The 12,580-nt window shown below is 37.9% G+C and overlaps 1 protein-coding gene across 3 annotated transcripts in view; it reads right to left on the bottom strand.

The window, feature by feature from the left end:
• GAB1 (GRB2 associated binding protein 1) overlaps positions 1 to 12,580 on the bottom strand; it is a 101,080-nt gene that overhangs the window by 18,807 nt on the left and 69,693 nt on the right. For all 3 annotated transcript variants that reach the window (XM_080401949.1, XM_080401950.1, XM_080401951.1), the window contains exons 4-6: positions 5,038 to 5,642; positions 2,804 to 2,889; positions 2,275 to 2,578 (exon numbers count right to left, since the gene is read on the bottom strand). In XM_080401949.1, coding sequence (XP_080258075.1) covers positions 2,275 to 2,578; positions 2,804 to 2,889; positions 5,038 to 5,642 — 995 coding nt within the window. The remainder of the gene's footprint in view (positions 1 to 2,274; positions 2,579 to 2,803; positions 2,890 to 5,037; positions 5,643 to 12,580) is intronic.

Raw genomic sequence — 12,580 nt, 5'->3', positions numbered from 1 at the left:
GACAGTTTTACTGTAAAATTACTCTCTCTTCTAAATTATATTAAATAATCTCATTATTTCACAGCTATAACAGCTTCTAAAAGTCTACAGGCAAAAAAACCAGCCAGTCACTCTACACTCATTAAGAGGTATGTTAGTACATCTTAAAAAAGGAGGAAAAAAAAAATCTTTTCCCTGAGGTTAGCTAAGCCCTTTCTAGCTGTAAAGCATTTGAGGATAGGAGCAAAGCAGGAGCCTTACATGCCACTTTTAGAATCTAAGACACTAATTCAGTTTCAAGACAAGAGATGCAAGAGCAGCAATGCTGCCCCAGCAGACATCTGTGTGACTGCTTTGCACTGCTAAAGTGAGCAGCTTTTCAACACAGAAATCTGTTACTTTTGAAGGTCAAACAGTTTATCAGTAAAATGCACAAACTGGCCAGTCAGGGAAAATATTTTAAAGCAGTTCAGTGTTTATTTTGAGAATATTTTCCAATATTGCCTTTCATCAATCTGTTACTAGCCAGTATTTCTTAAAAACTAAACAAAACTACTGTCTGGTAACATGGAAACAGTAAGACACAAGGAGAGAGCCAAGGTCTTGAAAAAGGCCATGCACTGTTTCCTGGAGATGGACAGCCAGAATGAGACGTGGTACTTCCCACTTCACACCAAGATCATCTATACCATGATGGTATTGTCTGCTTCACTTAATGACAGGCTGTTTTCACTTAGTGGTAAATATACTTAAAGGTTTAGTTAGTGAATATTTTGGATCATCTGAATATTTGCCGTCGAGTTTTCCCCAAAATGAAGTCATCCATTCTCAATGTAAATACCGATTTTTTTAAGGACTTAGTTTTAAAAACAGGGCTTACTCGAATACAAAATAGTGCAGATATTTGACCTACTGTTCTTTAGTTCCCACTTCTACAAGAAAGTTACCTTGTCTGAAAAACTGTGTAGTATGGAAATAAGTTCCTCAAACATTTACCTGTATTTCTGATATGCTGGCTGATAGAAAGATCTTAGATTAACTGAAAAGTCTAAGCTATTTATTAGCGATTCTCTATACAAATATCTCTTACGGACAGAGCACAATATCTTTGTTTCTTAAGAACACCAATCACCCAAATAATCCTTATTTTAAGGAAAAGTAAATCCAGTACACACCAGATTCAAGACCTTTTTTTTTTTTTTTGGACAGCTTTGAAGGGGCCATCTAAAGATTGGAGATTTTTCAATTTTGTCATTGAAGTTGTTGCAGCTTCCTCAAACTCAACAGTAATCTTGCACACATTCAGCAGTTTAAAATATTTCCACATAAAGCTAGTTTTCCTTTTGCTTTATGACTTTGTTTAACCTACCACACTCTATGAAGGCAAGGAAATTTTCACCTACCACATTTTATACAAATTTCAATATAAGCATGGAACCCAGCTCCTGTGATAAAGCAAACATATCGTAAGAGCTGGCTTGAATTAGAAGTTCCCTCCTCCCATTTGGATCCCAAGGAAAATACATATGGTAACCTCATAGCCCACATGCACATTAAACATCTTTCGTGACTGCCACGTGTGGCCACTAACACTTAAGTATTAAGCAGTTCCAAGATCAAGTGATTTCCCTTGCTTTTACACACTGAAATGAGGACTTACGATTACCTACTTAATAGTAAACACTACTTCTTCAATCTAATTCTTTCTTCATTTGAACACATTTGTAAGAATTTTTCTATGTAAAATGTAAGAATTATTCTATGTAAAAATTTGTAACATCATTGCATACTTTGAGTAGGACTAAAAAGCAGCACAGTATACAACTCATTCTTGTTGTAACAACTGATTTCTTCTAACAATATTTACATCAAAACCGAACACCTGATAGTTATTTTTAACTTTCACTTCTTAAAATGAAATGTGTGCTGATCCTGTACCAAGCATTGTTACAGCCATAAATGTGTATTCTATCCAATGCCTCGTGTGCTCTCACCATCACAAATCGGCTAACTGCCTTCTGTGTGTAAGGATCAAAACTCCTACTTCTGCGTGTTAGCAGTTCTGTGTCATTTTTTCATTAGTAACTAGAGCAATAAAATTTAAACCTATGCTTCTATTTGGCATTGTTATTGAATGATTTAATATGGTTAAAAAGGATTCCTTTATGTTATGGCCGTCTCATAGGATAAAAATAATTTCTAGAATTATTATCATTTTCCATTAATCAGAAGTTGGGAAAGCTGTGTTACTTTCTTAGATGATAAAAATCAACTTCTATTGGATATTTTCCTCACCTTTTCTGTCTGGTTTGAGGTTCCGATCCACTGGCGGTGGCTCACATTCTGCAACAGGTACTGACCGTCTGGGAGGGGTCTTTGGACTGGACCTGAAACCCATGTGAGCAGGAGGAGGGACTTGCTTTCCAAATAACGGAAAATCAAACGTGCCTGGTGTCATTGGTACATAGTTTGTTTCCTGGATGGGTTCAGTGAAGCTGCTGGAATGCTGTCGTGGAGGAGAGTTGGGATTCATTGGGACATAATTTTCATCTAGTTCTTCACTTGAAACACTTCCCACTGTCAACATGCTTCTGTTTTTCTAGAATTAACATATATTTCCTTTAACAAAATAAGTTATGCAATCAGCTGTGAATCATATGAGTTTTTTTAACCTAATCTACTCAGATTAATATATTCTACTGAAATGGAAAAACCACAAACACCGTACAGCTTGCCTTTTTTTTTTTTTTTTTTTTTTTACATGGGAACAAAGAGCATTCGAGTACTGTCACTGTCGCCTCTCATTAGATCAAGTCATACTTACAAAGTGGTTATGGAAGCCCTCCAATGAATTAGATCTGTCATTCGGAAACGTTCGTGGAATATCATAACAGTCTTGAGAACTAATTTCTAAAGAAACAAGAAGAGAAAGTTGCTATTTATCATTCCTGTTCCTGTCACTTGGCACCAGGCATCCAGAGTCTGTTGTTGTTTACTGTCTGCTTCTGAGAGCATACAAACACACCTCCTGAAGCTGTGGCCCATAGATTTTATCTGTATATGCAAAAGAACTGTATTCACAAACAAACATAGCACTCATCAGTCACAACTTGAAGCTCTTACAGTGGCATTTTTCCATGGCAAGAAAAGAAAAAGCAATTCTCCCTTTCAAAGCAGCAGCAGCCTTCCTGTCAAATAGGCAGGTGTAAAAATTTAGTGCAAGAGTAGGTTTTGAGATACTGGGCCCTCATGAAAAACCTGTTCTAAAATAAACAAACAGCAGATGTAATTTAGGGTCTGGAGAAAAGTTTTCTGACTGAACCTTGAAAAGTACTGATTCAAATCTGTTGCAGGAACAGGTGAATCTCTGCTCTCAACTCCCCAGTGTGGTCTCCACAGACTCTGTTTGAACAAACTGCTACAGAACCAAAGATCTCGCCATCTCCTGACTGTTGGCACTTCACATTAAGGAGGTCCTCAGCTTTGTGGCTGCTTCTCTGGTGGACAGGGGGTTTTGTGAGTCATCTGCCTCCCAGGTCGCGCTCACCCATGGAGGTGACAGGCTGCCTTACCCTGCAACAGGCATGACCTCCCTCCTGATGCCAAGACAGAAAATGTGGGCAAACTCCAGGTTTTACCACCACCTTGCTCTGAAAAAAGCTCTGAAGTTTTTTGGAGATTTCCACCTCAGGGGAAAAAATATACACTTCTGCTATTAAGGGCAAAATTAAAACATTATTTTCAGAAAGACTACCTGGTCAGCCTCAGGAGATCTCAGCTTTACTGTGAAAGTACTCACTTATAAACAGCAAAATGAGAGAAGATAAGTGAAGCAAAGAAAGGTCTTTCAGGGTGTTACTTTGTCATTTTAAAACACTAACAACTATCCATATTATTACACTTAGCCTACAATATGAATGATAGACAGGATAATACCATCCAAGTGCCTGTATGATCACTTCCATTCTGTGTACTGCCTCATCTAGAAGATCCAGCCCCTTCCTCATTTCAGCCTCCCATTCTGTATCTAACACAACTTTAACCCCCCCCTGTAACATTAGCATCGATTCTAACCAGTTTGAAATTTCACTTCAAAAGTAACACTCTAATCCCCATCTGCCTTGGGAACCTGAAAAGAAAAATGAAACTCTTAGCCCAAGAGTGGTTAACAAGACTAGAACAACTGCTCTCTGTACCAATAAATACCAGCTTCCCAATCTCTACCTCTCCCTGTATTTCTTGAGTTTAAATCTGAGACAATAAGAACTGGGGAAAAAAAAACCACAGGCAGAAAAAAAAACCCAAACCACTTAACTAAAAGTAGCTCCACTAGATTTGCTAGGACCTGATATACAACCAGCTGCTAAAGGAAGAACAATTAAAAAATTGCACTAGCACATCTGTAACACCAACATCTAGGTGACTATAAGGAGCAACTGTAATTACACTTAAAAACTGCAGTAAGCATATTATGCCAAGGAAATAAATAAAGGTTAGTGGCAACCATCAATAAATCAGGGTTGATATCAAAGTCTGAGTACACACCAAGTCCCACAGACCTTCATGAAACACTTTCAGCTTCTGCAGATTTGGACCACTACATAGCTAATGTTTCTTCGGTCGTTCTGAAAGACTGATAACGGCAGTATTGAACTCACCTTATATGAGATTATTCACACACACACAAAAAAAATATTATTAGTTCTTCACTGCTTCACTCACTTCTAAAGAAGAGTGACACCATAAATATGTCCAGGTCTTCAAATATTTTTAGCTAAGACTGAATGCCACAGTGCCATATACATCCCTTATTAATGTCCTGTCCTTTGCTGTTTTGACAGTTTCTTTTAATAATCATCTTTTTCCTCTTTCTGACATACTTTAAACATTGCAACTACAGACTGCTTTGTGACGGGTTACACACTTGTTCTTAAAGGCTAGAAACGCCCCTCATATCATTCAGCCCACTTGTATAATTCACATCACGTAACTCATCACAAGATCGCATCATTTAACACAAAAATTCTGGAAGAGCAGGATAAAATAAGAAATACTTACCTTTACGAAAGATATTCAAATCTACAGTTGAAATGGTGTTACTGCGCGAGGGTGGCATTCCTGCTGTAGGGATGCAATAACTACTATCAGTGTCTGAAGCAGTGCGACTAATGCTACATGTTTCCACAGGAGATCGATCTGCAGCGTGGTGAGGTTTTGGTGGCCGAGGTGGAGGAATATCTGGAATAGTCTCCAGTTTTGAAGTCTGAGACAATGTTCCGTCTGGAAAAGTTCGTGGAATCTGGTAAGTACCTCCAGGTGTGGGGGGAATGTCATAGCTAATGGAGACGTGTCTCATCTGTGCGTCTAATGAAGATGTTGCTGATGGGGTACTGAAAACATGTTGCTCTCCTTCTGCATCAGTCCCAGATGGAGATGCTGCCTTCGGTAAAACATCTTGTGAGTAACTCCTAGGCAAGTTATAAAGGCTGCAGTCTGCCGGTGTCAGTCCAGTACGAGAAGGCGGAGAGTCATAGACACCTTGCTGCTGAAAAAAGCCATTCACAGCATGCTTGCTCGCTGATGGAGCAGGATTTTTGTGGGAGGGCACGTTATCATTGCAGTCTGTTTCAGAAGAGCTGGATTTTGCAGAGTCAGCATGAGATCTACACATAAGATTGTAAGATTAAAATGTTGATGAACATATAAAGAAAACAAACACTATAAAAAATAAACACAACATTTAAAATACAAACAAAAAGTCTATCAGTCTCAATTGTGTGTTCTTTTTTTTAATGAAATGCAAGAACTCAATTATTAAACAAACAGTAGTACTTAAGAAGGATCCTGAGTAACTATATACATACAAATCCATGCATGTGAAACAGATAACACAAGTGTGGAGCTTTAGCAGCAGCTGAACAACAAGTTGATGTTTCATAAAGCAAGTGATTATCACAACGCCCATTTGGAGCAGAGCTTGTTTGGGGGCTGGGAGATTTTTTTAAATTTTTTTTTAAAACCATGCTGCAAACTGCAGCACTTTAATGGCACTGTTAAAGGTAAAAATAATACACTCAATCCTTGGGTTTGCAGTACTTGCTAGTTTTAATCAGTATAAAAAAAATGTAAGAGGAAAAAATATGGCTGCTTGTAACGTGCTTAAGTGCATGCCTGAAGTTATCTACTGACCATATAAAACTAGTTTGAAATACATAAAGGAGTGAGACATAAGAGATAAGAACAGAAACAGGAGGAAGATAGCATGCTCTTTGGGAGAGAAAAAACAATCCATAGGATGTATGTTCAACAGAGTGCTTTTGTCTTGAATGCAAGTTAAGGCAGTGTCATTAAGATAAAATTACACAGTAGTTTACCTTTGATTTTTTTAGAAATTCCATATTTTATGAGAACAGCACTCATTAATACTGGTACTAACCAGTACCAGTAAGCTTACATGGAAAGTAAACATATTGCAATCTTTTTTTTCTTTTCTTTTTTTGTAAACCTCCCCAGTTACCTTGCTCCAGGCAGAGAAATTCTGTTATCAGTCAGACTCCTTGCTTAAGTAAAAGTCAAGAGAGTTGCAAAATACTAACACAGGTGGAGTTAATGCAGTCCATACACTTTCTGATCAATCCTACCACGGTATTTTCATTACCACAGTACCATACCAGTATGTAAATATTTCAGCATGCCTGCGTATCAATGAATAGCTGCTACACTACTCTTACTAAGCTCTATTAAGCAACCAGACCACGCAGTTCGTAAAACTTCTGAGGAATAAAGTACATGAAAATCAACAGCATGACTACCACAAGAAACATTCTTTCCCCCTTATTTTAAGTCGCTCTCTACCTTAAAGTGATCACAACCATTATTTATTATTATTCAACTTTCAATTTCTGAGTAAGAAGGCACAAAGCTTCCTTTCTTAAGGGGCAGCTGGATTCATCTCCCAGGATTCTGGTAACCTGAGGAGAAAGGAGTCCAGTTTAGCTATTCATTTACGTTTCCTCTGCCGTCATTGGAGAAACAGGGACTGTGTGAAACACAATCTGTTCTTCTTAGGTATCATCTATACCCAATGAATCACTCTCAAAGTGCCTCCCTGCCAGTTATCAAGGGAACACACACGATTAGCTTCGACTGGACATCTGCAGTCAAGAAAAACATCTTTCACCTAACCAACTGGTTTTTGTTCTGTTTAATATCAGAGATACAGTCTTCCATCAGTTTGAGCAGCTTATGAGAGTTCTCAGGCTTTGATTATATCACCTTTTTCCATTAGCTTTTTTTTTTTTTTTTTTTGGGGGGGGGCATTCATTAGGAAAAGTACACAAATTTTGCTCTGGTTACTATTTTAAACATAGATTTAAATTCTGTCTCAGTGGTTGGAATTGGTTTCTAGGTGACTCTGAACTTTAATCTGCATTTAGCTTAACAGACCCCTGAAAAAGAAGAGAATGTTCTCATTAGATGTTTACCCTTGACACAACCAAGGAAGTGAAACTTCCTATGTCCTTTATGATGCTGACCATCAAAAACGTATTTCTTGTTTGCTGACAGTTTACTTCCTTTGCCTCAAACCTTTAAAAATTCACTGATGAACCACTGGAAATTTAACACACTTGGAATAAGACAGAGCACATAGGACTGAAGGAACTACCTAAGGCTACAGAGTGTATAACAAATTGCGAACATACTGTGCAACTAGTAACACTCTGAGCTCAGCCCCTGCTGCAGCCCTTGCCCTTTACTTGAAGGATTCATTCAGGGGTTCCTCACTTTCTAGATGTACTCTTCTGTTTTCTGGTATTCATCCAGACCAAAGTCCCGCAAAACTGTATTTCACATGTGCAAGTAGGCAAGGATTATGATCTGTATTTTATAAGCTATAAAAATAAAGTGGGCAGTCTAGAGAAGCTGGACACTGACAATCAATTGTAGAACCAAAATTCTTAGTTCCAGACCCCTAGGATATACTTTAAAATGAAAATATTTCCAAAACTACAGAAATAAAATATAAACACTACATTTATCTTACAAAAACATACAGAAGAATATAACTAAAGCTCAAAATGCAGTAACAGCACATGTACAAAGCCAGTGCTTAAGGATTACCCATCAGACGTAAGCAACAAATGCTATAATTTTTGTATTTAGGAGTTTTTTCTGGATTTAAGTGAATACTGCTGCTTCTTTCTTGACCACAAGCACTTGTGAAAACAGAAGACTTTAAAAAATAATGACACATGAGGCAGCCACGCCTGTCATTTGCTTCACTGATGGCAACAACTTAGATTTCTCATTATGAGAGGACATTTCTGAATTACTTCATGTTTTTAGAAGTAATCTTTTGGAATCAACTTCTGTGCCTACTGAAATAGTTTTCAAAATATGAATGGGTTGTAACCAATCTGATTTTGCAAGGCTAGAAGTTTGAAGACAGTCTGAAACACAGGCCACAAATGCAGTTTATGCCAAAATGAAGACAGGGAATTCAGCCTCTTAAGTTTAACTAGTTTTGAAAAGTCATAATTAACCACTCATCATGATAAGAACAGCATGTACAATTCTGAAAATCTACAATGCATAGTTGATTCATTCACATTACCTCAAGGAAATTTAGTTTAGGAGTAGACTTCAGAGACAGACTTTACTCCTGCTTTTTTTTTTTTTTTTTTTTTTTTTTTTTTCTTCCCCCAAGTATTTCAGGTGCAGGATGCTTGCTGACTTCTACACTTTGGAAAGTTACCTGAGAATTTTAATTTTCCCCACTCACTCCAGAACAGCTCAAAGTAGTCAACTGGCTTGAACATTCCATTAACAATGGGTTATTAAGATAAATATTGGTGGCATTTTACCACTTCAGTTTAAAATAATGTCTAAGTTGGATATAACACAAAACTCCTCACTATTTATAAGCAGAGGATGAACGTGACATGAATTCAGTGTTATCACATGTGACCTTCACACACCTGCAAATTATACTAAGTGGACAAACTATTCCATACTCACTGCTAGGACTGGACACCTCTTTCCACATATCAAGAAAAGGTAACTGTACAGCCTGCTATCTACAGGAGCTGGATTTTAAGATGCACAGAGAAGAGGCAGGATACTAAGACAGTGGATGCCCAATAAAAAGCTTGCCTCTACATGTTAAAAACTACTTGTTGACAAGAGACCCAGGAAAAAAGTTTTTAAAGTGTTTTAGTCTGAGGGGTAATCATCCCATTTTTGAATATGCTGTATTTGGGCTGGCTTGAGCACTCATCCTTTTGAGCTGATTCTTTTCCCATCTGCAGGAATCGATACGACCGATTACACAGAATACTATGAACAAAGTGGCAGCAAAACCGCTCTTGTGTGCCAGCAGTCTGGGACAGAAACAGCAAGCACAGTAAAAATGTGAATAGATAAATAATAAACCAGCTCTATTTCCAGAAAATGGAAGCGAAAGTTACGTAGTTTTTTTCTGTTAAAACTCACAGAACACCATGCAAGACATCTCCAACAAACAGTATTTTCAGGCAAGTTAATGACGCTGTGATTAATTTCTCACACGCGTTCCAAGAATGGCTACTGTTCACTCACTGCAGTGGGATCTTTTTACTTTCAAAATCTTCTAATAGCAGGTATTCCTGCCCTTCTTCCGAGAGAAAGGGTGACCCTTGGCTGGTTCATAAACATAAGAAAGATGAGGAAGACAGTATTTAGTATTTCAATATACCTCTCAAATGAGCCAGAACAAAAGGGGTTTTAGAAACAGTCTTTGGCTGCATTTTCTTATTTAGGTTCCAAATACCAACCTTAAAAATCTCAGTAAATGCTACAGTCAAACAATGCTCTTTCAAGTCAATAGTGATCAGAGCATATAACTATTTTAGACAAAATACAGCATGATTATTGCAGCTGCAAACGTTGCATCCAAGATATTCTCACAACAGTATGTGGTGCATTGCATGATGCAGCAATGAAGCATTTCAAAATTATTTGTTAGTTCTGAAACACTAAAATTCTTAAAAATTTCGAAGAGGCAGCTCAGATACTTCCTCTATGTTTCAGTTACCCGCGTCACCTGGAAAAGAATCCCAAAGTCTTGAAATAAAATTCAGTGGTTCCCAGATTATCTATAAAGTTAACATGCAAAGTTATAACAGAAAATGTTCCCTCTGTATAATCAGCAATTTCTAAGTCTAAAGGGAAAATGTCATAGAAATAAGCCGTTCAAGTAACAATACCTGCACATTTAATTACATCTATTAAACTTTGCACTTTACACTAAGGAAAAAAGGTTGTATGAAATACACAGATAAATTGTTCCAAGCCTGGAAATCATTAGGAAAATAATGCAGCCATTTAATATTTTTTTTTCACCTGTAAGGATGTGGATTAGAGTAGTGCACAGAGTGCCCTCTAACAGATACACAAAGCTGTAATTCTGCAGGAAAAGTTCTATAACCTCTATAGTTCAGCCCAAATCCAGCAGAATACCTACTATACCAGACATGAAATATAAGCAGTCCTTTTAAGGTGGAATTGCAACTTCAGCATAACTATTACTCTGCATTTTCATTATTACAGCCTCTTAATAAAAGGACACAGCCATGTAGTGAACTTAGTTAAATCTAATACACTAAGCCCATATAATTCTCAAGTAATCACAGTGCCAGTGTTTGACTGTCCTCAAATATTCCTATAAAAACATAATTTATTTAAACATTCTCCACACTCCCAAAGACTTTGTTCAGTTCTTTCTCAGTTCCCTCAGCATTTTATCTCCACTGGACCTTCTGCCTTCCCCAACACCTGAACATCTCTCCTGCATCACCAGTGTCTTCCTCAAGAAATTTTTCAGACTGCTCATGGACTCTACACTTTGTTGTGTTCTGTACCCCTTTTTATGGTCTCCTCAATCTTCACTCCCTTCTACTTAACCTGCACATCACACAACTGTGGAATTCAGGTCAGAAAGTCAATTACACATCCCAACCTTCATCACTCCTAAAAACATGCTTCATCTGGTGTTATTAGAAATCCACTCTGTGCCCGCCCCCTGCAGAAGTAAACGAGCACTCAGATGCATTTCTGATGAGCCAGGGTGCTGAAATGAGAAATCAAGATTCCTTCGCCAAGCCATTCTAGAAATGATACTGAACTTTTTGATAGCTTTTGGCAGGAACAGCAACATACTTCTCTGGCACCATCAGCTTCTAAATATCACTAAACACTGAAACCTTTAACACTGAGCAAGCAGACACTGGGTTTCCCCTTCTCTTGCAGGAGGCTTTGGGGCATGCCGTGCTCCCCATAACCTGCACATTCCATACTCTGAAGGAACTGTAGGCTCATGCCTCTGTTTTATAGGAAAGACTATAAAGGGTGGATACTTTTCTACCATGTAATCATCAGTAAACTGAGCAGGAAACTCCTCAGGCACAACAGAGCAAGATAAAAATGCCAAGGGAGCGGAGAGCACATGGCACAGGTAAAACTGGCAGAGCATCAAGGTGTTGATGAAGAAGGCACCGCCACTAAAAGGTATGGCCCTAAGGGAGTATGTGAAATACTCATGAAAACACTTTCAAAGGAAGCTTTCCTCAGCCTTCCATGTACTTGTCTGCATATGACGTTTTGTTTATTTTTCTGGAAATAATCCAGCAGATTTTATTTTAAATTACTGCAGAAAAAAAGCTTAGCAGAGAGATTTATACAATTCTCCCACAGAATACTCAAGGTTGGAAGGGACCTCTAGAGATTATCTGGTCCAGCTCTTCCAATCCTCTAAGCAAAGCCAACTTCAAAGTCAGGTGAGGCTCCTTTGGAGCTTGTCCAGACAAGTTCATATGTGGTTGTTGGTTTGTTTTTGTGGTGTTTGTTTTTTTTTTTTTTTTTAAATCTCATAGGACAGAGTCCATTAAGTCCCTGGGCAGCCTGCTCTAGGGATAGCCACCATGATCCATTCTAAAAAACCACAGTGATATTTCCCAGGTAGCTACCATAAATACCATATCTTCTATGCAGGAGATGCTGTACATAATTGAGTTAAAAGTAGAAGTTAGATAAATACTTAAACATTTAATTCGGTATAAGTTCTCAATTGTTTCCTTAAAATTTCCTATTGAACACTTCTCTGGAGAACTGACTGTATGGGTACTCTTTATTCAGTAAGAAATAAGGCTTATTTGAGCTTGTTTTTAAATACCTGTTATTTGGAAAAAGTTAAAATTCAGGATACAGAAATTAAGTGGTTTAAGTCTCCTACATTCTTAGTTATCATAAAATAATCATCTTTTACTCTTGTTTGAGAGAGTCTGAACCGTGTTAGTAGTAGTCAAACACCATTTGAGGATTGCTATGTTCAGTGATGCGGTAACCTGGCAAGTGATAATAAATATGACCATGTTTTACTGAATCCCTTCCATGAAAGCTTTAACTGGCACAACTGCACCACCAAATACTAGAAGGGAGAAAGGCTGAATTTTTCAAGCATTTTCTTGCCATATACTGGACTAAAGACACCAGACTGCAGCTAAAGAAAGGGTACTTCTCTGCTCTGTGCCATGCACCACTCCAAGCTACAATGAAATGCTTGGAT

Source organism: Falco punctatus (assembly GCF_963210335.1).
Source record: "Falco punctatus genome assembly, chromosome: 1".
Taxonomy (NCBI): Eukaryota; Metazoa; Chordata; class Aves; order Falconiformes; family Falconidae; genus Falco; species Falco punctatus.
The sequence above is the reverse complement of the archived record's forward strand: the minus strand, read 5'-3'. Positions and strand labels throughout refer to the sequence as shown.